The following is a 24,782-nucleotide window of genomic DNA, read 5'->3' on the forward strand; positions in this document are numbered from 1 at the left end:
ATACAGTCACTGTACGTTGATTGTGGATACATATAGTGACAGGCATGCCTGTGAAAGTGTATACAAATGTAGCATACAGAAAGGCCTGTGATGGAAAGGTAAACACCACATTTAGGATGGTGGTTACTCCTGGGGAAAGAGAAGGAGCGGGATCCTATTGGGGCGGGCTCCACAGTGGGCTTCAACTGTATTAGAATGTTACGTTTTGCAAGCTGGGTGGTGGGTATGTAGGTATTGATAGTATTATTCTCTATACCTTTGTGCAGGTCTGAAATAAAAAAATAAAAAGAGGAAAGGGCGAGAGTAAGTTTAATATCTAGACTCTAAGGTGGAAAAAAGGTAAAGTCATATTTGATCAGAGGATCAGAGAAGGGGAGGGGTCCTGGGGGTTTGACACTAGACAGCCTCATTTCTCCATTTAATTAAGGCTTCCTAAGTGCTCTCTTGGTAGCATTTATACCTTCTCTCATATTCCATGGTAGCATATCTCATATGCTAACTTATGTTAGCATTATTTTTTTAATTGAGGTGAAGTTCACTTAAAATCAACCATTTAAAAGTGAACAATTCAGCGATATTCACAGTTTCATGCAACCACCACCTCTTTAGTTCCAAAACATTTTCATCATCCCCAAATCCTATACCCATTAAGCAGTCACTCCCCAGTTCCCATCCCTCCACTCCCTGGTGACCACCAGTCTGCTTTCCATCTCTATGAATTTCCCTATTCTGAACATTTCTTATAAATGAAATCATACAGTGTGTGAACTTTTGTGTCTGGCTTCTTTCACTTAGCATAATGTTTTCAAGGCTCATCCACATTGTAGCACGTATCAGTACTTCATTTTCATGGCTGAATAATATTTTAATTGTAAGTATCTACTGCGATTTCTTTACCAGGTCCTCTGTTGGTGGACATTTGTGTTGTTTCCACTTTCTGGTTCTTGTGCATAGTGCTGCTGTGAACATTCATGTCCAAGTATTTGTGCACTATTTATACATACGTGTATCTACTGCCCCCACCCCACCACTGGACTGTGAACTTCTGAATGGTTGGGACCTTAGAAGGTTTTGTCTTTCTTTCCCGAAGTCCTAAGCACTGAGTTTTTTCACTTGGCAGGTACTCCACTAATGCCTGTTAAAGTGTAGTAAACTTAACACTTCCATAACCCTTTTTAAATCACCATTGTTGACATTTTAAAATGTATTATCATGAATTCCTTATGGCTAGTGCCGCATGGTGGGTCAAAGGCACAGGCCCCTTGTCATCATTATCTGAAGGAAAAGGGTAGGCCAATAGACAGTTTTCCATTTGGTGTGATTTGAGAGGCTTCAAATTGCCTCTGACTTGTTAGTGTTTATGTGTCCTAGTTAATGTAGTATTGCTTGTAGACCCAGGCAAGAGGGGCCTCTGTCTTGAGCTCCTGCTTTAGAGGCCCCACTTGGGCCCTCTTCCAACCGTACCCCTCCCTAGAGGGCCAGGAGCCCAGCCCATGGGAGTGGGAGGTGTGCCCCTGCTAGCTCATGCTCCAGGTACCTGGCCCCCCTCAACAGTCCCCAGCCTGCTGCCAGGGCCTGCGTGCTCCTCTTAGAGCTGTCCTGGCGAGGGCTGACTGCACTGCCGGGGGCTGTGCTCCCAGGCCCGAGGGGGACTGTATGCCCCAAGCGGGGGATGGGGCCTGGTCTGGGAGCCGGAGCACGGGCAAGAGGGAGGTGGGGAGCTCTTCCCAAACCACTGGAGCAGAACGTAGGAGTCTGAGAATTCTAAATCCCAACCTGCACTTTTAGGTCGTTATGAAGGTACATTTGTCATGGGAGGAGATAACTTATTTAACGGTTCATTAGTTGATTTAAACATTTCAAGTATTTTTAGACATGGTATCCGGATCTCTAACTGAATTCTTTCTCTGAGTCCTGTAAATATTACAAATGTTACAGGAGGGCCAGGTTAAATATCTGATCTATCACCCCTTCCCCTTGCTCATTCTGTGTTACACTTTGTTACCTGAGCACAGCAGGGCCCCTTCCTTTCGATAATGGCTTGTTCTAATAACCCATCTTGCTGTAAGACTGAGACCCAGTCCCTGAGCCAGGCTGGAGTACAACCACCACCTTGCCCTCCCTGTCTGCTCACCCCCATCTGCATTCTTTCTCCCACCCATCTGTTCGCTCTCCAGATATTTATACATGTGAAAACCTTCTCTTCAATACCATCTCTTCCTCATACAAATACCCACCTGGAGGCCGTTAGCTTGGTCAGGCACACCTCCATAAAGGGGGCCTTTATGCCTTGCACAACCTCTTAAAATCATTTAGCTTTTCTGACAACTCTCAGGTCTAAGTTGTCAATAATCCTATATTCAGTTTCCCTCCTCATGTGACAGACAGAGACAGACTACAGAACAGGCTTTATTGAATTTATTTGCTTTGCATATAGCAGAAATCAAGAATGCTAAAAGAAGCTGAAAACTTGTCAGAATGTGCCTCTAGGCGTTAAAAAAACTTAACCTCTTTACTTAAAACAGATTTTTGTTGTTAACTGTGGAAAGGAAATTGTTAATGGAGAGTTCTTAGGGTGAGAATAACCTAATAGTGGTCCACTCTGAGGAAAGGGGCATCGGAGGTGTAACAGCTAATTTACCAGGACTACCTAGGCAAAGGGCATCTACCTTTAATGATCTGTTCACTATGAGAAAACAAAGGAAATCAAACCCAAACAATCAAAATCTTAGCATTATCAAAAAGGCAAAGATACAGTATCAGGAAAAATAAATGTAGTATAGAGAAAAGATACAATCCAGCATATGATTGTGCAATATCACATTATATCATCATCAGCAAAACCAAGCATCAAGGATTTAAATTAGCTCTGGCACCTCACAGCCTCGCTGAACTTTTTTTGCATGTGGCAGCACCCTACTCAGAATTTAAAGGCACAGTTATATCTAGGTCTGCATTTCTGTTTAAGCAAAGTAGCCCCAAGGTGACAGAGACAGACACAGAAAAAGGTATATTAGGACACTTCTGGGTTTCCTAAGCAAATGAGCTGGGTACTGCCCAGGTATCAGAGGGAGCTCTCCCTTAGTGCTTGGTGTGTCTAGGGGATGGAACAGAGGGAAAGGACTTGGGGTGAGTGGTTCACTGGGGAGGCAAGGGCTGTCTAGCCTAGTGACTTTTGGGGTGTGTGCCCCTAGGAATAAGGGCAAGGAAAGGCTGATTTAATCACCTTGGGCTTCCAGTTAGCAGAAAGTTAATTGTTCTATGGCTTTAGAATTGCAGTCTTGCTTTGGGGTAAAATCTTGTGAAACAGAGGCTGCTGAGGGAAAGTGACAAGAAACTGGACTATGTGGAGGTCTCCATCTTAAGGCTGGAGCCAGTGTGTAAGACAGCTCTCCAGTGGCCCCAGACTTCCTCTGCGGAAGGCTTTCCATCTGCCTGATTGAAAGCACAGCTTTCAGCATCTGTAGAAGTTTGAATTTCAACAGGGTCTTAGGTTAAAAAACAGGATATATGTGACATGCAGTACATGTCTGAGCAACTGGAGAGGGTCACAGTGGCACTGGGGCAAAAGGTCAAACACTGATGGACTAACCATCCAGAGGAGTACGAGAATCCCCAAGGAATGGTCTGCCTCATAGGAAGGTGCTCACTGCTGCCAGACCTGTGACAGGTTGACATAGGGCAGGTGCAGAGAGAGCTCTGTATAAATTGTAGGCATTGGGGGCCCTCACAGATACAAAGAAGGTGTTTCAAAGGGCAGTGGGCTGATTGGGGGACTGGCTGTGCAAAAATTTTCTTGGACACCCAGGATTTTCACTTCTACCACCTCTTCTTAGGGGCTTTGCAAAGCTTGGAGCAGCAACCAAAAAACTGAAGCATCAAACTAGGCTCATAGAACCTAAAAGCCAATCCTTGGGCCAAATCATCTGGACATTTCCATTAGAATGAATTTACTTGATCAAGGGAAATGACTACCTCTTAGTTGCTCCAACAAAATGTTTTCGCTTTCTCCCTTCTAAAAGCACATTGTCCAAAGTTAAAGACTTCTCAATTTGACAGAAGTGCAAACATTTTACATAGTTTTCACAGAGGAAATTCTGGGTTTTCAGATGCTGGCAGTGACTCTACTGAAGGTTACACATTTACGGCATTTGTTTCATTCAGATAATTATTAGCTTTAATTTTCATTTTAAGGCTCCTTTGCTTAATACAAATGGTTACAGTAAATAAATCACTATGTGGCATTAATAACAGCTATTGGCAATTATCATTTGAAATGCTGATACTCCACCCAGGAGCTATTTATTTAATGATTTCTGCCATCTGGCTCCATGCTTTGGCTTTCTTCTTGGCCAGGGAGAACCAGACTGGCTCAGCTGGCTCAACCGGCTGTTGTAGTGTGACTGGGAGAGTGGAAGACCTTCTGGTTTCCTTCTTCATAGAATGTACTTGAAATATCTTATCATCTTCAAATCCTATTGGAACCACAGTAAATAACACACAAGTAGTAAGAAGCCCCAGAGATACTGAGGTATGTTTATGGGATGCAATAAGACTTTTCCTCCTTTCAGGTTTTCTCTGGCTTCTAAAAGTCAGTGCATAGGCAGTGCCATAGGGTGATATGTGAAAGGGGTAACATCAATACGGCTATGGCCACAGGGACCTGGACATGGGAAGGTCTGAGAGAAAATACCTACAGCTGTAACTGCCAATCTTTGGCTGATTATTATTGGATTGTCTTACACTTCTGAATTGAGTCTAGAGGGGAAATGTATCTTTTCAGTTTTTTCAATTTAAATAAGGTAATATTGTTTTGTTTTGCCAATCCATGATGTTGTATGAAATGACTGATGACTCAGTAGATCCACCCAGTAAAAGTCTATGCTAAATAACATTATATCAACTACTCCTTCCCTCATCTGGCTTTATGGTTGATGGACTTAGTGGCTTAGAGTCAACCAGTGATTCTCAACCCTGGCCACACATTAGAATCATCTAGGGTTCTCTTTAAAAATATGAATGCACATGCTATTTCTTGAACTAACTGAATTAGAATCTCTAGCAATGGATCCAGGGCAATCTGTAATTTTAAAAAAGCTCATCAGGTGATTCTAATATACAATGAGAGTTGAGAACCACTTGACAGGAGTACAGTGCACATGAGACGATTCACAGCTATAAGCAGGTCAAGTGCTGCTATTTCATGGCCACACAGTGGGTTCCTAAACTCCTAGTTTAATTTCTTCATGAGACAGACTAAGAGAGAGGGCAAAGATGACTCAATATAAATCCATCCTCCCCCTACCCCGCTCCTCCTCCTGGAAGAGAAAACATCCCTCTGGCACACAACTCTACTGATGAGACCTTATTCTATCGCAGCAGTGCTTTTTCAGCTTTCAACATTCCCCCACCTCTCATACCCCTGCTCAGAATACAGAGGGGCTGAAACAAGCTTTTAAATGGTTAAAAAAAACAATTCAATACCACTGAGACTTTACAGTGCTTTATTTTCCACAGATTCATTGGGAATGTAGAAGGTGAGAAAATGCTGCTTTGCTATGAACTAAAAAAAAAAGTAACTTGGTTCTTTCCTCTTGAATACCAGCCCTAAGAATGTTCTAGTGAGTGATCACAATTTTGTGCCTATACAGCTTCATAGATGTGGTAAAGACTGGAAGGCTCTCTGAAAGTTACACACTGGACTTAACAGTAGTCATAATTATCAGATTTTCCTAAAACAAGCTGATATCTGTATCTAATGGAAGAGCCATGAGAGAAACATGAAGCTGATTTGGGGGAAGAGACATCTGTTGTCTGAGCTTGAAACTGCAAAAGTTTCACAACATTCTACCCAGGCTATTTTGAGGGGTGGGGGTGGGGGGTGTTTTTTACCTGCTTTGGTAGACTTAGGTAGCTTCATCCGTACCATTTTCTCCTGTCTATTGACATTGGAACTGAAAATCCGTCTTGATTGGTTTTCATTTGCAAGGCCAGCTCTCTTTAACACAAAATGAAAACAGAAAGGTTGTTAAGTCCTGACATGAAAACTGCAAATTACTTATTCAAATCACAAGCCCTGTCCTGGGTATTATGAGTTCAACATTAACCAGAAGGAAAGAGAGAGAGAGATAGAAAGAAACAGAAAGCACCTTGGTTCAAAATTTCAGTTCACAAAACCTAAGCTGGTTCAAGTTTATCACCTTTCTGAGCTGGAAGAAAAGGTTGTCTAATCATACAAATAGTGTAAACAAGTTAACGTGAGAATTATTTAACTTGACAACAGCCTCTTCTCTAGCACTTTACCAGCACTTAGCAAGCTAACAGAATGTGGTGGTTACAAACACCTTATCAGTTAATTAACGTGACTTTCATGGATTTCTACGTAACAAAACTTGTTTACATCTGACTTGCATTAGAAAGTGATACAACTAGGTGTTTTCAAAATTGTACAGCTTAAGCTTTTCAAATTAACCTCTCCACAACTAGTCTAAATCAATGAGTTTATATACCCTAAAATATGTCCCCCGACAAAAGCTTTAATGAAGGTGGACTTTGCCCTGTATGATCCTGCTCCCATAAAAACACTAATGATGAAAATGAAAAGATCTTTAAAGCAAAGAGTTAGATTTTCACATGATCCCACAACAAATTCAGTAAGCACTTAGAAGTATAGGAACTTAGACATATCTTTTGATATGTAAATTTGATGTTTTCTTGAGTCAGTTTTCTGTAGTTTTGACAAGCAGGGGTCTCATTCTGACACTTCCAAAGACATTGCAAATGCGACATTGGAAGCAAGACATCATCCCATCATGTCTGGTCCACACGTGGTACCATTAGCCTTGTTCATCACATAGCTTTTCTCTTAACTTATAGGGGGTGCCACACCAAACCAAGTCGGTATGTGGAAACCCAAACATGAAACTACCTTTACTTACGTAAAGGTAAACCATTATGTACTGATATGGAAGGGTGTCCAGAAGTGAAATGTTAAATGAAAAATAGTATGTATAGTTTAATTCCATTTATATTTTCTTAAATACATGTACATATTTATAGGCATAAAATATCTGTAAGGATATTTACTCAACTCTCACCCCAGTGGTGACCTTTGGGTTTTTTTTTAATGGCTCCTTATTTCTAGACCAATTTCATGGAATTCCTTAGGACAGGACTTGAATCTTCTCATATTCATCACTTTTTACAAATCCTTTAAGAGCATAAAGCGGAGCACATTTCTATGAGTACAAAGCAAGTCTTTTCCCCTGAAGAGTCCCCAGATTAATGTATGATTAACGTATTCAAAGAGGTGGGGAGCTGCATCTTTAGCAAAGTTCCCAATACAATCTTAGTCAGTTGGCTCCAGCAACCTTTTGGAGTGTTTTGTGGGCTGCCCCAGGTCCTACCCAATATCTAGGCTCCTTAGTCTCAGGCTTGGCTCCAGCTCTATTCTTGGTTTTGGGCTCGTTTGCAGGAATGTTGGCCTGGAAACTCCCCTGCTTCTGCTTCACCATGGTTATCCAAGCTGGCTCTGAGGTGGCACAATCTGACTGTTGACCAGGAGCTTTTCCTGTGAAAGGAATGAAAGTTAGAACTGAAGCGAGGCAGGCAGGGTTTTGAGACTGACTGGGGCCTACCCACAGTAAGGTCCCAAATGGGACCCTTGTTAATTGCCAAATGAAAATAAACAGATAACACATAGAGAAGGGCCTCCTTCTTTTGTACCCTCCCCACAACTTGGCAAGGCAGGAGTTCCTTGAGTAGATAAGAAGCTGTACTTCTAAGTTTGCAAACCGTCCTCTTACTGGTCCCTTTCCCTCCCTTGTCCATCCCTCTTCCTATCTCCAGTTCAGGGTAGGACAGTGGTTGCTAGATGTGCTGGGAAAATTCCTACGAGGCTAGATGCTGAATTCACTGATGTCATTTCTCTTAACTCCAAGGAAAATCTTACTGTATTTGTTACCTCATGGTCCCTAATGCAAGTGTGTGGTTACATGGGTGTGGTTATAGGTGTGTACAAGACTATGTGATGGTGAGCCTGAAGGTACAAAGGCTTTGAGAGAGATAAATGCTCAAAATATCACCTAGCTCTGGGTTCTTAGGCATTTCAGGTGAGTGAAGAAGCTGTGGAAGTACAAAACATTTACAATAAATTAAGATTTCAAGCTGAGAGCCTGAACATAGTGCTTATTAATGAGTTGGTTTTAAAAATACACACAGTGTTGAGGGGCACCTAAGACATGTAAAGAAACGTATTTTGAGAAAAGCATAAAATCCCATCTACATGTAAGGTGTACAGAGGTTGGGGGATGGGGAGATGGTCACATGTCTATTACAGAATGTGGACAAATGTCCAGAGGGGACCACCTTGAGGAACAGAGGACTCAAAATGAACCATCTCCAAATCCATTAATCTAGAATGGGGCATGATTCTGCCCCTAAGTCCACAAGCCAGCCTTATCAAAGCAACAACTGAGCAAGCAAAGCTAGAGCAGACTTCCTCCTAGTCAAGACTTTGTTTTCCAGTTCTTCCCTCCATTTGGTACCTGTTTGCCATCTGGAAAGATAAAGTCTCACCTGGGGTCCTGTAAGCGGGTTGCTTCTTGCCCATGCTTTCAGATTTGGGCCTCCTCTGTAGCCTCTCTGCAAAGTTAGATGTTGTGGGGAGGCTCTGTGCGCTGCCCAGGAGCCCTGTGGAAGCCCTTCTTCTGATTTGCTGTCCTCTACCTATGGAAGATGAAATTGGGCCCAAGGAGTGCGAAGGATGCTTGGTAAAATCTTGTTTCCCACTCTTACCCTTTTGTGAGGAAGAGGTTCTTCTCAGTCGGACTCCAAAAAGATTTTCAACATCAGCCCCATTGGTGGATGAATTTGAATGACTGTTATTTTGAGCACCACTCCCAAGAGCTTCCTCCTTAGAATAAGTGCCTCCAGAAATGGATGCTTGCCAGGCAGGAGTGACGGTGAACTTCACAGGTTTGGTAGCAGGAGTCGGGGTGTTCTTAACGAGGTCTTCAGAGCTTTGGCTGCGTTTCTTGGTTTTGTTTGGAGAAGTGGGGTCTCTCGGTAGGGACCAGCAGCTAGGCTTGCTCTCAAAAATGGTTTCCTCAGCAGCAGCACTCACAGAACTTGAATAAACCTGTTGCTGACACTCAGGGTCTGCAAGAGCCTGAAAGGTGTGTCTGGGAGGCAGGCGCTCCTCCGAACCTCTCTCCTCCGCAGGTGCACTCACTGGGCCTGTCGAGAAAGTCTGTGGCTGAAATTCAGCCTCATCCTCAGCTTGGAAGGGGCGCCTGCAAGGCAGCTGCTCTTCGGAACGCCTCCATTCTCCACGAGAGCTCTCAGAAGCCAAGGAGATTTCTTGCTGGTACTCCAGCTTCCCCAAAGCCTGGGCAAGGTGTCTGGGAGGCTGCTGGTCCTTAGAACTGCTCCACTTCACATGACCACTCTCCGAATGGGCAAAAACCTCTTGCGAGCCTTCCGGCCTCCTCAAGCCCTCCAGAGAGCTTTTCATAGGCAGCAGCTTGGAAGAAGTGCCTCCCTCGGTATCAGCACTCTCCCAGCCTGAGAAAACTTGGTGCTCGACTTTTGGCCTCAACATAGATTTGGAAGGTGGATTTGAAAATGGAGGATCCACATAATTTCCCTCCTCAACAGCAGGACTCTCTGAAAAGATTTGCTGGGCCATAAACTTGACAAACGACTGGGAGGGACGCTTGGAAAGCACCATTTTCTTAGATGTGTCTTCTTCACCAGTACTGCTCTCTAGACGTGAGGACATTTCCTGAATTTTAGACTTTTTTGCCACCTGGGCAGGATGTCTAGGGGGCAGTGGTCTCCCAGAAATGCCCACCTCGACAGCAGCGCTCTCCAAACTTGACATCTGCCGGACTTTACGTCTCACAATGGACCAGGAATGTTTGGCAGGCGGCAGCTCGGTAGAAGCAACACTCTCTGGACCTTCAGAGATTGCTTGTTTGACTACTGACCTCGCCAGGGGCTGGGAAGGGACTCTGGGAGGCAGTGGCTCCATAGAAATGCCCCACTCCATGGCAGCGCTCTCTGGACCCGCAGAGGCTTGTTGCTCAAATTTGGGGCTCACCCAGGACTGCTGGAAGCTGTGTCTGGGAGGCAGCAGCTCCCCGAACATGCCCTCCTCTACAGCAGTGTTCTCTGAGATTTTCTGGGCTTGAGGATTTGTCAAGGACTGGGGAGAATATTTGGGGAGCAGTGTCTCCACCGGAATAATCTGCTCAGCAGAAACACCCTCCAAATCTGAAAATACATTGTGTTCAGCTTTAGCATTCACCAAGGGCTGGGCAAGAACTTTAGAAGGCAGAGGCTCCCTAGAAATGCTCCCTTCTGCCACAGCACTCTCTGGACCTGCAGAGACGTGTTGCTGGGCTAGAGGTCTCATCAGGGGCTGAGAATGATGTCTGGGAAGCAGCAGCTCCATAGAAACGCTCTTCTCAACCATGGCACTTTCCGCACCGGAGGAGACTTGGTGCTCCACGACTGGTCTCACCAGAGCCTGGGAGGGACGTCTGGGAGGCAGCAGCTTCCTAGACATGTTCCCCTCCACAGCTGTGCTCTCTGGACCGGCAGAGATGTCTTGCTCAGCTATTGGTTTCGTTGGGGGATGAGAAGGATGTCTTGAAGGTAGCAGCTCCACGGAAGTGATCCTTTCACTAGTAGTAACTTCTGGACCTGCGGAGACCGGTTGCTCAACTTTCAGCCTCATCAGGCGCTTGGAAGGCACTCTAGGAGGCAGCGGCTCCACAGAAATGTCCCACTCCCCGGCAGCGCTCTTTGGACCCACAGAGGCTTGTTGCTGTAATTTAGGGCTCACCCAGGACTGGAATGGGCGCCTGGGAGGCATCTGCTCCACAGAAACACCCGAAACTTCAGGTGCATTCCTTGAAACCGAGGAGACTTCTTCTTGGTCTTTGGGCCTCCCCAAGGCCTGGGAAGGGCACCTGGGAGGCAGATCTTCCTCAGAGCTGCTCCAGTCCTCAGCACTGTTGTACTTTTCAACATAGCTACTTGATCCTGTGGAGGGGTCATCATCAGACTCCCCCAAAGCCTGGGGAGCACGCCTGGGAACCAGCTGCTCATCAGAAGTGCTCACGTGCTCGACAAAACTTGATTCTGCGAAGACTTCTCGGCCACCTTTGGACTTCCCCAAGGACCGGGAAGAATACCTGGGAGCCCGCCGCTGCTCAGCACCGCTCCCTGCCTCGGAAGTACTCTCTGAATCTGAGGCGACTGCTTCAGGCCTCGGCTTCCCTAAGGACCGGGAAAAGCTTCTGGGAGGCTTCCCCTCTGCAGAAGAGCCTCTGTCTGCCAAAGCACTCACTGTACCTGAAACTCTGGCTGTGAAGGCCTGGAGAACATTGCCAGGAGGCTTTTCTCTGCAGGGATTTTGAGCTGACTTCACTTTAAATCGGACACTCTTCCGATCAAAGCTGGAAGCTCCTTCCTCTTCTGACTGGATGTCAGAAGGGTCCATAAACACCTGATCCTTCACTGGCACTGAGAAAATGACATCTTGGGTTGTGGAAAGGTTTTCTACCACTGGTGAGAGAGCAGCTCTGGCTTCCGTCTTCTTGGCTCCAGAAGCCCCATCTTCATGGTATGGTGAGAGACCAGTGACCATGGACTCTTGCAGGTCTTCAGGTATTGACTGTGATGCTGATGCTTTTCTGGCATCAAAGTCTACACCGGCATTTCTCCTTCCCACGTCGTTTTTATCTGAAAACAGCTCCAGCGGCGCAGCACTTTCTGTTTGTGGAGTTGTGCATTGCTCTACAACTTGCTTCTCCAAGGGCAGATGCCAGACAGGGCTGTCCCTGGAGGTCTTATCAGCAGGTGGGGACCCAGCTCTGTCACCTAGGCCAAGGGCTCTACTGGATTGTTTAAAGCTTCTTCTTCTGGATCCACGCTCATTCATCCCCAAAGTACTTAATCCTCTTCTTCCACGTCGCCTTCCGTATGCTGGGGAAAGTGGGTAGCCCTGACTCCCAGCGGCATCTTTGTTTGCAGCCTGATCTGTTGTCTTCTTTTCATAAATCTCAGCTCTGTTGCTCTGTTTCTGGCTTGAGGGACCTGTACCAAATAGAAATAAGGAAAGGAAAAGTGTGTCCTTTTGATTTCCTAAAATAAGAATACTCTGCCCTGGCCCGCTAGGTACCTACTTGCTATTGAATTCCCTAGTACAGAGAAGTAGCTATTCTGAAGACAGAGAGCAACTTGGTCACTATTAGCCTTCTGCAGTTGGAAATTTTTAAATCAAAGTGAAATCCTGTTTTATGAACTGATTCCAAGATTGGCCCATCACCATTATATCAACAGTCTGTTCCACCATTAGGTGTGAGACACATCAAAAGGCCATTTTTTGAACTTGTAACAATGATTACCTTTTAGGAAACTGGGGCAGGGCGAAGGGAACTTTTACTTTCTACTTAGTAGTCAACAGGGGTTATGGGAGGTGGGATTATGGCCCCTCATTTCTTCTGCTTTCAACTCTCTTGTAGTAAAGTAATCTGATGTAAAATGCATGCAAAGCAATCTTGGAAGAGTGTATTGGTCCACAGACTTCAGATCAAGTACAAGGCAGCAGTTCTACAGATTGCTCCTCTCCTCTCTAGCACTTTTACTAAGGAACCCAAGTTTGATCCCCAGGTGGGAGGGCCCTCACTTCCTCCTCTCCCTCATCATCAACTGATCCTTAGCTCCATCTAGTGGTTTCACATCCAGCAAATAGCACCGAACCTGGAGGTTCATTCCAAGCCACTTCCATTATATGGAAAACAAAAGTATCTGACCCCACGGACAATGAATGTTTTCATCTCTGTGTGTAAAAGGGAATGCTATTAAAAATAAATATGAAAAAAGGGTAAAAAGAAAGTAAAAGAAATTACTCATTTAATTTCTTTCTTTTTGTTGTTACGCAGAAGAGTTTCATGGTTTTATTAGTTTTGATGGGAGAATGTCTTCAAGGGCTATCCTGTCTTTGAACCCACGTGTGAAATCCTTTGCGGCAAAAATATGAAATAACTGTTTGACTTAATTTGTAAAACAGGAATCTTGTTTTATCAAGTATTGCTCAAAATTCAGTTGCCATCAACTGGAGCCAACATCCACGTAAACACACACACAAACACACAGACTTTTCACTCCAGTGGTATTTGTTGTTTGGGGTGTTGGCTGCCAAGGACATCTGTCTGCAGCTGCCCAAGCCCTCTCTGCCCATGGATATGGGAACTGGTCTCACTGTTAACAGAAGACCTTTTTTCTCTACTGGAAGAGAAAAGCAACTTTAAAAAACCAGGATTTTTTTTTCGCCAATTCTGTTTTTATTGTCTGGTTTCGTTGCTGAGGGGGGATGCTGAAGAGGAAATCACTGGCTGCACTCAGACACCTGGGCTCACTGAGGAACTCAGCAGGTACGTTAGACTTAGGATTAAACAAACTTACAAACAAATAACCATAAATCACCTCTCTGGTTGGAAATTCATTTAGATAAAATAGGAATCCAGGTATGACCCTTTACCTAAATCTCACACAAATGGCAACTGTATTAATTGGGCAGTTTAGATGGAGAAACTTGGACCTTATTAGTATGTATCTTAAATTGAAAGCCCTCTGAGGACCAAGGACAGCAGGCCTGGGCAATTCTCGTTATATAGCCCCTGTTACATGGAACTGTGCCACTAAGTTTGTAGTACATGTTTCTGGGTGAGGGTGAAGATGTTCCAACCTGCACTGTCTCTTTTCGGCTTCCTTTGGTCAGCTTCTTTTGGTATGGTTGTACTCTTCTCTTCTTCAGAAACCAGTGGAAGGCTTGACTCCTCTTGCTTTGGTTTCACCTAAAAGAGGGAAAGAAAGAGCTTGAATCAGACTGAAGTGCTCTTCCTCAACCCCTGTATAGCTGCCAAAGGAAAAAGCATCAGGGGAAAAGTCCTTGCTATCCAAATGGCTCTGTTGGGAGCATAACAACACCGTTAATGATGGAAATTATTTCCAGTGGTATCCAGACCCTGGTGATCATTTTCCTATTCGAAGTGGTTCACTAGATGTGACATTTCTGATCTCTGAGTGATACACTGCAAGGAACTCTCAAAAACACCCTGGAAACCACTGACCCACACTGCAAAGCCATACATATGAAAATGGGGTTGTTGGGTCTGACAACAATCGTACTCTTGTCAACACTGGAATTCCCACGTTTGCTTCACCAGTCCTGGGAACCACATTCAAATCCTGATAGACTTCTTTTCAGAGTGAAAGCATGAATTATGTCTTTCTAGCTCAAAAGGAGAAAAAAGATTGGGGTTTGGTTGAGAAAGAAGAGAGAAAAAGATGAAGGGTTCAGCCCTTACACTGAAGGGGTTAAAGTTGGTTTAGTATAATCAAGGTTTCCAGATAATGACAGTGCAGCTGTGGAAATGTCAGAGGAGCACTACACTGAACAGGGTCCAGAATTTGCTTCGTGTAAGTCTTTATGATACGCATCTAAAGACAGACATGCAACTCTTTAGGTTCCCACACGAAGTGCCTGTGTAAACAGACTCAGCTCAAAATTATTTACTTTTGAGTGAATGAGGGCAGAGAGACGTGGGATCAGATCTCTGCTCCATCATTTACTCTCTGTGTGATGTTGCGCAAGTTATTCTCTAAATCTTTCTGTCCATGTCTATAATTTGGGATAAGGAGAAACCTCCGGGGAACTTGCACACCTAAGAAATTCCAAAGCCGGAAGCAAGTGGCAGCAGCCTCTGGGTCATAAATGACCCTAGACTCATATTCATCCATGTGTCAGGGAGAGAGTCACAAGGAAGAAGTAGATGTCCCAGCCTTGTTTAGAGAGCGCTACCCAGGCCTTTCCTCAATTAGGCTGTGCAGAAGGAAGAAAGTCAGAAGGGTCACACTAAGTTTCCCTTCACCAACATTCCCTGCCTCCCACATTTGTGGCGAGGTGTCCAGGTGATAATGCATTTACAGGGTCTAGCACATAGTAATTGATCACCCTCTGCTTGACACTGAACCAAGGAGATTCTCTCAGGGCCACCGGAAGGCCCTTCTAGGCCTGCCACCCTGTCAACTGTTCTTTCAGTGTGTACTTTGTTCTCTTTCTAAAGCCAAATTGTGATGTCTAAGCTCAGGGCAACAAGGTAGCCTGAAAAGTCCTGGGCTGGAAGTCGGAAGACTGGGTTCTGGTCCAAGCTCTGCCACTACCAGAGTTTTTGAACTTCAGCAACTATTTGTGCTTTAATACCCTTCCCTGTAAAATGCTTGTAACTACAAAAACTTTTCATCTCTTCTAGCTCTGATTTACAGCCCTTTACTATGCCCCAGAGTCATGGAGGAATTGTTTGGACCGATGTGAATCTTCTAGCTCACTGACACATCTTTTAAATACCAATATCTTTGAATTCTCAGCTTTCAGTAAAAATCTTTCCCAAAGACATTACTCCCCTATCTTCCTAAACCGAGATTGGCGAATCTCGTTCAACTTTTCTTGATGATTTGGATGAATGATGAACATGACCTATTACATTGGACAATGATGCAGTGTGGCCCTGAGGGACTTACTGAGGTCAGCAAGGTTCATGCTCCCCATACTAAGTCGCCCCAGATTGTTTCTGTCATTTCTCTCCCCTATCAACCATCACTTCTCTTTGCTATCAGATCGCAGTCTGATCTGTGGCCACGTTTTAAACATAATTGGCTCACCTAAGTGTGCTAGAAATTCATGTGACAGAACTTTGTGACATCTACATGACTCCAAGAGACTTTGGATCTCTGAATGCTTGGAGTTGCTGGAAGCCTGATCTCCAAATAAGTGGGAGTGCTACAATTTGTATCTCATGGGTCTTATCTGATTAATAATTAAAAGAATGCTAATCTGGACTATGATTGGATATCTTCTACAAAGAGGGCTGAGTGAATTCCCAGATGCTAAGCCAATAAGCAGTTTCTTGGGGGGTTAGGTCACTGTTTCTCATTTCTTCAGTCCCTTTTATGGAAGTTCCACCTGGATACTACATCCCACTCACAAGATGCAAGTTTGCTCACCTCTCTGAAGGTGTCAAGCCTGGGACAGCACCCTTGACTTTACCAGCCCTACTTAGGGTCTGGATCCCCCAAACCATACCACATCCCTAGGAGCAGTCTGCAAAGGTTGGAACTCTTCTTTTCTTATATAGGAGTTTATCCCCAGGCCTCTTGGAGGACTTATAGTCACCTGAAAGCTCTTCTTCTTTTGTTTCCGGGGGTTTAAAGCCATCTTGTGTCGAGCAGCTGAAGAATCCAAACAGCCTTGGGTGGTGGCTGGGGTGCTGAAACCGACAGGCACCCGGGTGCTTCTGGAAGAGGGGAGCCTGGCAATCGTGTTCAAGGACTGTGAGTGAATGGGTCCAGATGAGGGCCGAAAGGATCTCTGGAAAGAGTAGGAGAAAAGAAGGGAGTCAGCTCTGTATGCTGGCATTGGTCTCAAAAGTTAGAAATTCCTCTGGCTGAAGAAGAATTCCTAGAGAACTCCTTCCTGAATTACTGTCCCTTTTGCCTACAGCTGCACTCACACTTCTGGTCAGTAGGCTCATTAGAGGCAAGGTGCGCACTTTCTGCTGGTTCCCTTGCAGATGAAAATGAGAAACAAGAAGTGCAGGTTGCTCCCTGGTTTACCAAGCATTCAGGAGCTTCCCTTCATCCTCGGGACAGGAACCCAACCATTCCGTGGAGTTTACAAGGTCAAAGAGTTTGCATGTTCTTTTGTCCTGTACCCCCCTTTTATTAACAGAAGGGGCTGACTGGGGTGAGAGGCACAGTCTATGTCAGTAAAACCATCAGGGTTCTGGGATTTCTCCACAGGAGTGCCTGGTGGAGACAAGAAAATCAAGTTGAAAGAGGGCTTGTCTGAAAGCTGCATTTGCAAAGACAGCACACTTTCTAGCAGACTTTTGCTTCTGTTTACTGTTCATGGGTGCGAGGCTGATGGAAGCACCCAGAGGAATGCTCTCACCACCAACAGAGTGGGAATGAAGCCTGTCACCTTGTCCCCATTACGACTGGCCTCCACCTCTCCAAACTATCTGGTCCTGGGGCTCCGAGCTGGCTTCCTCTGTAGGAGCTTCAAAATGGTCTCCCTTGGGCTTCTTGACACAGTGTTTTCCACATCTCAGAGACACTCCAGAGCGCCTCTCCCTCCTAAGAAGTTCCAGGTATTTGTGTTAGCAGAAGCCCCTTTGAAGGCCAGGCAATGAGCCATCTCTCTCCTGGACACCGGTGGCAAATGATGCAGTTTAGCAGGTAGACAGTTTCCATGTGTGTTTGCTCACTAGTTCTTTCCAAGCTAGCTTGACACAGCACCAGGGACCCCTTTGGTATTTTCAGCTTTCACATCCCTTCACATTTCCCCACCACCATTGTATGTTGATCCAGTGATAACCTTAGCTACTATCTTGGCTCCAAATATGGTTCTTTTATGGCCTGTGATTCTAATGCCCGGGGACTTAACACAACTAGTGGGTCAGGCTGATGATACGTCCATCTCACCATTCTGTTGTTGATTCTAGGAAAGGGAGTGGAATGCTACAGTTATCTTTTGTGGGGTCAATCACACAAAATTGGAGTGGTCCCAAGCCTTTCCTAACTTCTTTATGCAACTGTCATCCAGGAATATATACAACACCTCTTCCTGATACTTTATTTTTAGCTTGTGTTACCTCTCGGAATTATGATACTCAGTATACAGAGTAATGTCTCTTGTTTTATTGTTCTGAAATTTTTTTATGCTTCGGTGTGGTCTTATTTATAGTTCTGGTCTTTTGAGACTGGATGGCCGCATCTATGCTTCCACTAACTTCACACGGTCTGTCTCCGCACTGCCTCTCCGGCCATGTCTCTTACCACTTTCTGTTCCCAAACCACTGCTGGTTTGCTGTTCCTCAAACATCCTATGCATGCTCTTCCTTCAAGGCATTTGCACTTGCTGTCCCCTCTGCTGGCCATGCTCTTCCCCCATTTCCACGTGGCTAGCTCCCTCACTTCCTTGGGGTCTTGATACAAAAGCCACCTTCGCAGTGACACCTTCCCTGGCCAACCTATTTGAAATCTTAGCCTTCTACCCTGACACTGCATAATCCCCATGTGCTTGTGCTGGGTTTTTCTCCTTGGTACTTTTGATCACTGTCTAACATATGGTATATTTTGCTTGTTTATCTTGTCTGTTGTCCATCTCACAGCTCCCACTACAAATACAAACTCCATGAAGAAGAGTTTTCATCTGTTCTATTTACTACTGTATTCCTAACACCTAGAACTGTGCTTGGAACACAGTAGTTGCTCAATAAATGTTTGTTGAACTGGTGGATTAATCATGTTAAGAGCTCCTACCAGACATTGCTTTCTGAGAAGTCATCAGAGAAAGCTCCTCTGTTCTCTGTATCATTTTAGTTATTCTTTCTGAGGCCTCACTAGCTCCAGCCAAAGGTAAGTGGAAAAATCTAGAAGGTCTGTGGATCTAGAAACTCTAAAAGGATACCATGCAACCTGCTTTGCCTGAAAACTAACCTATGATGCCTATTCAGCAAGTAAATACACCTTTAGTAAAGAAACACTTTCAATTCAGTTGTCATCCCAAACCTTGTGGCAAAATCACTGTAGAAAAAAGCACTGTTTAGTAAAACCCATTCTATAGTATAACAAAGAAATCCGGTTCAGCAAAGTTCTGGCAATTTCAAGAGTGAGTGTGTGCAGGAGAGAGCTTATCTGTTCCCAGTCACAGCCTAAGCAAGGAGTCCATCAAACTTAGTAATGGCCACTACTGTCCCTATGCTTGATTGACTCTCATTAAGGAATCTCTGGACATTAGATCTAAACACAGGCCCACAGCTATCTCAAACCTGGACTAAAAATGAGATTGCAAAGCCATCAAGCATTATCCCCACTGACTATGGCACTCAAGCTCAGGTGTGTGATTCAAAACAGCCCTAAGAGGGTCTCTGCTGTTGGGTTTAGAGGATGTTGTCTGAATATAGAGTATGTATATATTTTACAACTTCCCTTAAACTCACCAGTGAATTAAATAAACTATTCAAATAAACTCTCTGGAATGTTGGGCAGTGTTTCTCAAAGTATGGTCTGGGAACCCCTACCCCTAGCATCAGAATCACCTGGAGTGAGTGTTGAAAAAGCACATTTAAAGACACATCAAGACTGTCAGGAGAGGGGCCTTAGACAAGGCTCAACAGGCTCTCCAAGTGAGTCTTCTGGGAGCCAGGCTTGTGAACCACTGCCTAGTCCTCCAGCATGAAGAGAAAGGCTCCTATTTTCAAGCAGAAGCATAGCAAGTTCCTAAATAACCACATCAGTTGCCTCAGAACAGGAGCCAGCAATATCTGGGCTCCCTCTGGGAAGTGGGGTTCCTTCTTAGGCTCTACCTTTTCCCACAGCCATATTGGTCAGGAGAAACCTAGAAAAGCTACCACTGGAGCCAACCACAGGATTTTATGAGCTACACAGGAAAAGCAAACCAAAAACCTTCCTGGCAGGTTTCCAAAAGAAAAGCAAAAGCAGGAAATGGGACTCCTTTCTCTCCTTTTCCTTTCCCTCCCCTCCTGCAACCCCACTCCTCCCACCCTGCACTCTGAGAGCCAACATACCCTCTCGGTACCCAATGTGCAAGTTATTCAGGAGGCCAAGATGGTTTCATTCCTGCTCCTGTGTTTTCAAGTAGGGGTAGCACAGAGAGCTTCTGATTAACAGCTGGAGTGAAATGAGCTCCTTTTGCCTCAACATATGGGAGATGTGCCAGGCCTGGCACCTACTAACCCAGAATCTTCCTGGGGAAGGAACCTGGGCCAGGCCTCAGGCCAGGGGAAGGAATCCTTCAGCACTGGTTGGGAGGGGTGTTGGATAGTCTTTTGCTGTTAATGGGAGAAAGGTTGCTCTTTGGATGATTAAAACACATTTTATCTCCTTTTCACTTTTCTGTCAAGTTTCTAGACCCAGTATAAAATAGGTCAGTGAAAAATGCATTGTTTGGTCATCCTTTTGATAGCTTCTTTGTCTGCTGTATGGTGTCAGGGTTTTCACTTTTTCTTTTTAACTGTTGATGAGAAACACTTGAGTGGTGATGGAGAGCAGTTTGGCTGCTTCTTGGAAAAAAAGAGAACGCCAATTGTTATGTCTTGGTATTACCTGGTGGCTCTTTAGGCCCAGATTTTATCAAGACTTTAGCCTGAAAAGCTGTCACCTTGGGGGGAAAAAACTCACTTTGAAACTGGGAGGTTTTGACACTGGGATGCTAGAGAGCTAGGTTCTGTGTGAGTCATTCAGCCAAAAGCTCCCAAGGCAAGTAGTCTTTGCAACATTTGCAGAAAAAGCAGCAGCTCTTGGTAGGAAAAGTGGTTCTTAGTAGGAGGCTTCTCTATCAAGAAGTACTGGCACAGGACATGAGACGCAATATTGGCTGTGAGGACTTTAATTTCCTGAGTGTGTCAAAGTGGCTTATTTCTCCCATTCCTGAGAATTCCTGTGCAGCTGCTGCTTCACTCAGAATCGTTGTTTCATAAAAGCTGTTGTGACTACTGTTCTGCCATCCTGAAAGTTGTAAGAGGTAGAATTTCACATATTCCCTATGATCCCCTCATTACAATCTCCCCAATTTCTTAAGTAATATAGAGAATAAGAACATGAGCTGTGGAATTGAATAGGCCTGGATTTGAGGTCCTAGCCATGGCATTTTTTTTTTTTAGTGTTTGACCTGGGACAAATTACCTAACCTCTCTGAGCCTCAGTTTCTGTGTCTATAAGATAGGGATAATAGTAATATACACTTTAGTGTGCAGTTTTAAAAATTAAATGAAATGATATAGGGGGAGTGTCTTTCAAATAAGAAAGTCTCCGTAAGTGTTAGCTGCTGTTGCTATTGCTGGGCATTGATTGTATACATTCAGAGAGCTGCTAAAGTCCGCATGGTTTGGTGAAAGGTGGTATGGATTTTGGGAGGAATCCTGGGTTTGGGTCTCAGCTCTATCTCTGATTGGCTGTGTGGCCTTGGCTGGGTCATTTCACATCTCTAAACTTCAGTTTTTTCCATACAAAATGGGAATAATAGTATCTTCCCTGTCTAACTTACAGAGTTATTGAGAGAATCAAATGTACCTTTATATATGCAAAAATCACTCTGTAAGCTACAAATTTCAGTGCAACAGTGGGGAGAGGGGCATTATGCTCTCCTTTGATGTATCAGAGGATTTTCAAAAATATCTCTCTGAACTTCAGAGACCTATTTGTAAATAATAATGGTGAATTATGAAGTAAGCCATCATGGGTAATGCAAGAGGCATGATAAGGAGGCAACCTTGCAGCAATCTAAGTTAACTCTTTATTAACCAATACAATGGAACAACTGGCAGCTATTTAACTCTTACCATGTTAAACGGCAACATCTATCCTGCAATGGAACTAAAGCCCAGATGTTTAATCAGCTTAAACTTTAAGCACCTAAACAGCTGATATGGCCCTTTCTCAAGAGAGAAAGCTGACTGGGTTATATATGCATGACTATTTTTCCATACAATTATTTTGCTCCATGAAAAGCAATATTGAGGGAAAACATTCTACAGACTCATTGGGGAATATGAAGTTGACTCACTGATGAAGATGAGCCAGGTTGAGAAGGTGGCAGGGGTCAGGAAAGTGCTAAGCAAGAAGATCCTCTGGTCCAAGGATGGGCTAGAGATGGTCAGTGGGGTGAATTAGTCAGGCCCTGCTAAGTCAGACTGCCTGTTGGAGGAGCCTTGGGCTTGTGTCTTTGCGTGGTGAAAGCTGAAGTCAAGCAGAGAGTCACAGTGGCTCATTATGTCACATATGCTATATAGAGATATTCATCTTCACTGCCTGTCTCACCTATACTCAGAGAACTGAAGCCACTGAATGGAGTCAGAGGGCTGTGAGGCCCAAAGAGGAAGATTACTCAGGGATGAAACAGCAAGTTTTGCTAACTAGAACTAAAAGAGACAAGGCACCCAACTCTTCACCCAAGGAAATATGGAAGAAATAGGCTGAGACAGCAAGGGCTTAAGGCAGTCCTTCCCATCCTGCCTCAGGAGATTTGGAGGTGAAAGTAAACCTAAGGTTAAAGGTCTGCCAGGCCCTTGAGAGATAACATGTGTACTCCCCTGCCGCCAGTAGTAGGCAGTGGCTCAGAGATGAAAGAATAAAACAGCTAACTTGGAAAGACTCCTCTGTATGGTAGAGATTTAGTCATCTTTTAGTCTGACTTCTCTATTTGATTTGGTTTCTGTCTAGTTCCCTAGTTGATGCTTAGTGAGAAGGCAGCAGGAGCTGGGTTTGTGGGGAGGCCTTCGGGAATATAAGAGTTGGGGGTCATAATTTATAAGAAGCTCAGATTAGCACCCAGGTCAGCACATCTGGTTGGGATGGTGACTACAGCTGCTTCTTGGGATGCTACTGCTGCTGTTGCTGCCCCCTTCCCTCTCCCCTGCTTGTGTTCACCCCAGTGAACTAATAAACCAGGAAGCTTGGCAGACATAGCTAAGAAACTCTCATACCTGGGGATGGTAAGGGTTCGACTACACCACCAAAGATTAGACTTTCTGCCTGCAAGCCTAACATTTAACCTATAGAAACTTATCTCAGTTTTTGAATTTACTAACAGAGAATTTATTCCATTCAAGCAGGACAAATGTTTAGATTAATGTTAGGAATTGTTGACTATAAATAATTTAACACTATTCATTAACCTATAAAATACATAGTTAGCCTACTCAAATTAATGGAAAGAGAAAATTACATGTATTAAAATGTTATCTAATTTTTTTTAATTGTAATCCTCAAAGTGACCGCTAAGGAAATAATTTTTAACTATATAGAGAAGGAAATGAGAAGGGAATAAAAACAGTACACTAAAAAATAATTAAATCCAAAATAAGGTAGTAATAGAGGAACTGAAGTACAAAAAAGATGTAAGATATATAGGAAAAAAAGCAAAATGGTATAGGTTCTTCCTTATTAGTAATTACTATGGAAGTAAATGAATTACACTCTCCAATCAAAAGGCAGAAACTGACAAGATGGATTTAAAAAACATGATCCATTTATATGCTATCTACAAGAGACTCACTTTAGATCCAAAGACACAGATAAGTTGAAAGAAAAAGAATGATTAAAGGGATTCCAAGCAAAACATAACCAAAAGAGAGCCAGAGTAGCTATATTAATATCAAACAAAACAGACTTTAAGTCAAAATTGTTACAGAAGGCAAAGATGGACATTATACATTGATAAAATCCATCTAGAAAATAGAATAATCATAAACATACACACCAAACAACAGACCCACTCTGTTGGAAGTGAAGGGAGAAATAGTTCTAGAATAATAGAGATTTCAGTATCCCATTTTCAATAATGAATAAACAACTAGACAGGAGATCAATAATGAAATAGAGGACTTGAAACAATACTATAAACCAAGTAAATCTAACAGATATAAACAGAACATTCCATCCAACAAGAGCATAATACATATTCTTCTGAAATACACATGGAACATTCTCCTGGATAGACCATATGCTAGACCACAAAATAAGTCTTAATAAATTTTAAAAAATTGAAATCATGCAAAGTATCTTCTCTGACCACAACAGAATGAAACTAGAAATCAATAACAGAAGGAAGACTAGAAAATTCACAAATAGGTGGAAATTAAAAAACATACACTTAAACAATGAATGGGTCAAAGAAGAAATCGAAAGGAAAGTTATAAAATACTTTAACATGAATGAAACTACAATACAACATAATAAAACTTATGTAATACAGCAAAAGCAATCCTCAGAAATTTATAGCTGTATATGCCTATGCTAAAAAAGAAGTTCTCAAATCAATAACCTAACTCTCCACTTTAAAAAAATTTTTTTATTGAAATATAGTCAGTTTACAATGTTGTGTCACAGCACAATACTTCAGTCATATAGGAACATACATATATTCATTTTCATATTCTTTTTAACCATAAGTTACTACAAGATACTGAACATAGTTCCCTGTGCTATACAGTGTAAACTTGTTTATCTATTTTATATATAGTAGTTAGTATCTGCAAATCTCAAACTCCCAAGAAAAAACTAAACCCGAAGCTAGCAAAAGGAAGGAAATAATAAAGATTAAACAGAGATAATGAAACAGGGAATAGAAGAACGATAGAAAAAAATCAGTGAAACCAAAAGTTGGTTCTTTGAAAAGTAAAACAAAGTTGACATATCTTTAGCTAGGTTGACTAAGAAAAATAAGACACAAACTACTAAAATCAGAACTGAAAGGGCTGCCCCTGTCTCTCCCTCTTCAGAGACAGCCCACATTCTGTCTATGGAGTGGGTACCTACTTTTAATCTGAGCACCCAACCCCCACACCTCATGGCCTTTCTCCTGCCTTTCAATGTATCTTTCTGAATAAATCTACCTTTACTAAAAAAAAAAAAACACCAAAAAACGGAAAGGGAACAATTACTACAAACCTAACAGAAATAAAAAAGATTATAAGACAGTACTATGAATAATTGTGTAGGTATCCTAAGTGAAAAGAATAAATTCTTAGACATCTAAATTACCAAAATTGAATTTAAAGGACATAGAAAATCTGAATAGACCTATAACAAAGAAATTTAATCAGTAATCAAAACCTCCCAACAAAGAAAAAACTAGGACCAGATGGCTTCACTGGTGAATTCTACCAATCATGTAAAGAATTAAT

At 43.3% G+C, this 24,782-nt stretch overlaps 1 protein-coding gene across 3 annotated transcripts in view; it reads right to left on the reverse strand.

Annotated features, from left to right (window-relative positions):
- Positions 1-2,403: 2,403 nt before the first annotated feature.
- Positions 2,404-24,782, reverse strand: part of KIAA1210 (KIAA1210 ortholog) — a 59,190-nt gene continuing 36,811 nt past the window's right edge. For all 3 annotated transcript variants that reach the window (XM_031671397.2, XM_072956434.1, XM_072956435.1), the window contains 6 exons: positions 16,247-16,441; positions 13,760-13,868; positions 8,578-12,105; positions 7,407-7,570; positions 5,893-5,998; positions 2,404-4,475 (listed from right to left, as the gene is read on the reverse strand). In XM_031671397.2, the coding sequence (XP_031527257.2) occupies positions 4,303-4,475; positions 5,893-5,998; positions 7,407-7,570; positions 8,578-12,105; positions 13,760-13,868; positions 16,247-16,441 (4,275 nt within the window). In that variant the 3' untranslated portion in view covers positions 2,404-4,302. The remainder of the gene's footprint in view (positions 4,476-5,892; positions 5,999-7,406; positions 7,571-8,577; positions 12,106-13,759; positions 13,869-16,246; positions 16,442-24,782) is intronic.

This window comes from Vicugna pacos, chromosome X (genome assembly GCF_048564905.1).
Source record: "Vicugna pacos chromosome X, VicPac4, whole genome shotgun sequence".
Lineage (NCBI taxonomy): Eukaryota > Metazoa > Chordata > Mammalia > Artiodactyla > Camelidae > Vicugna > Vicugna pacos.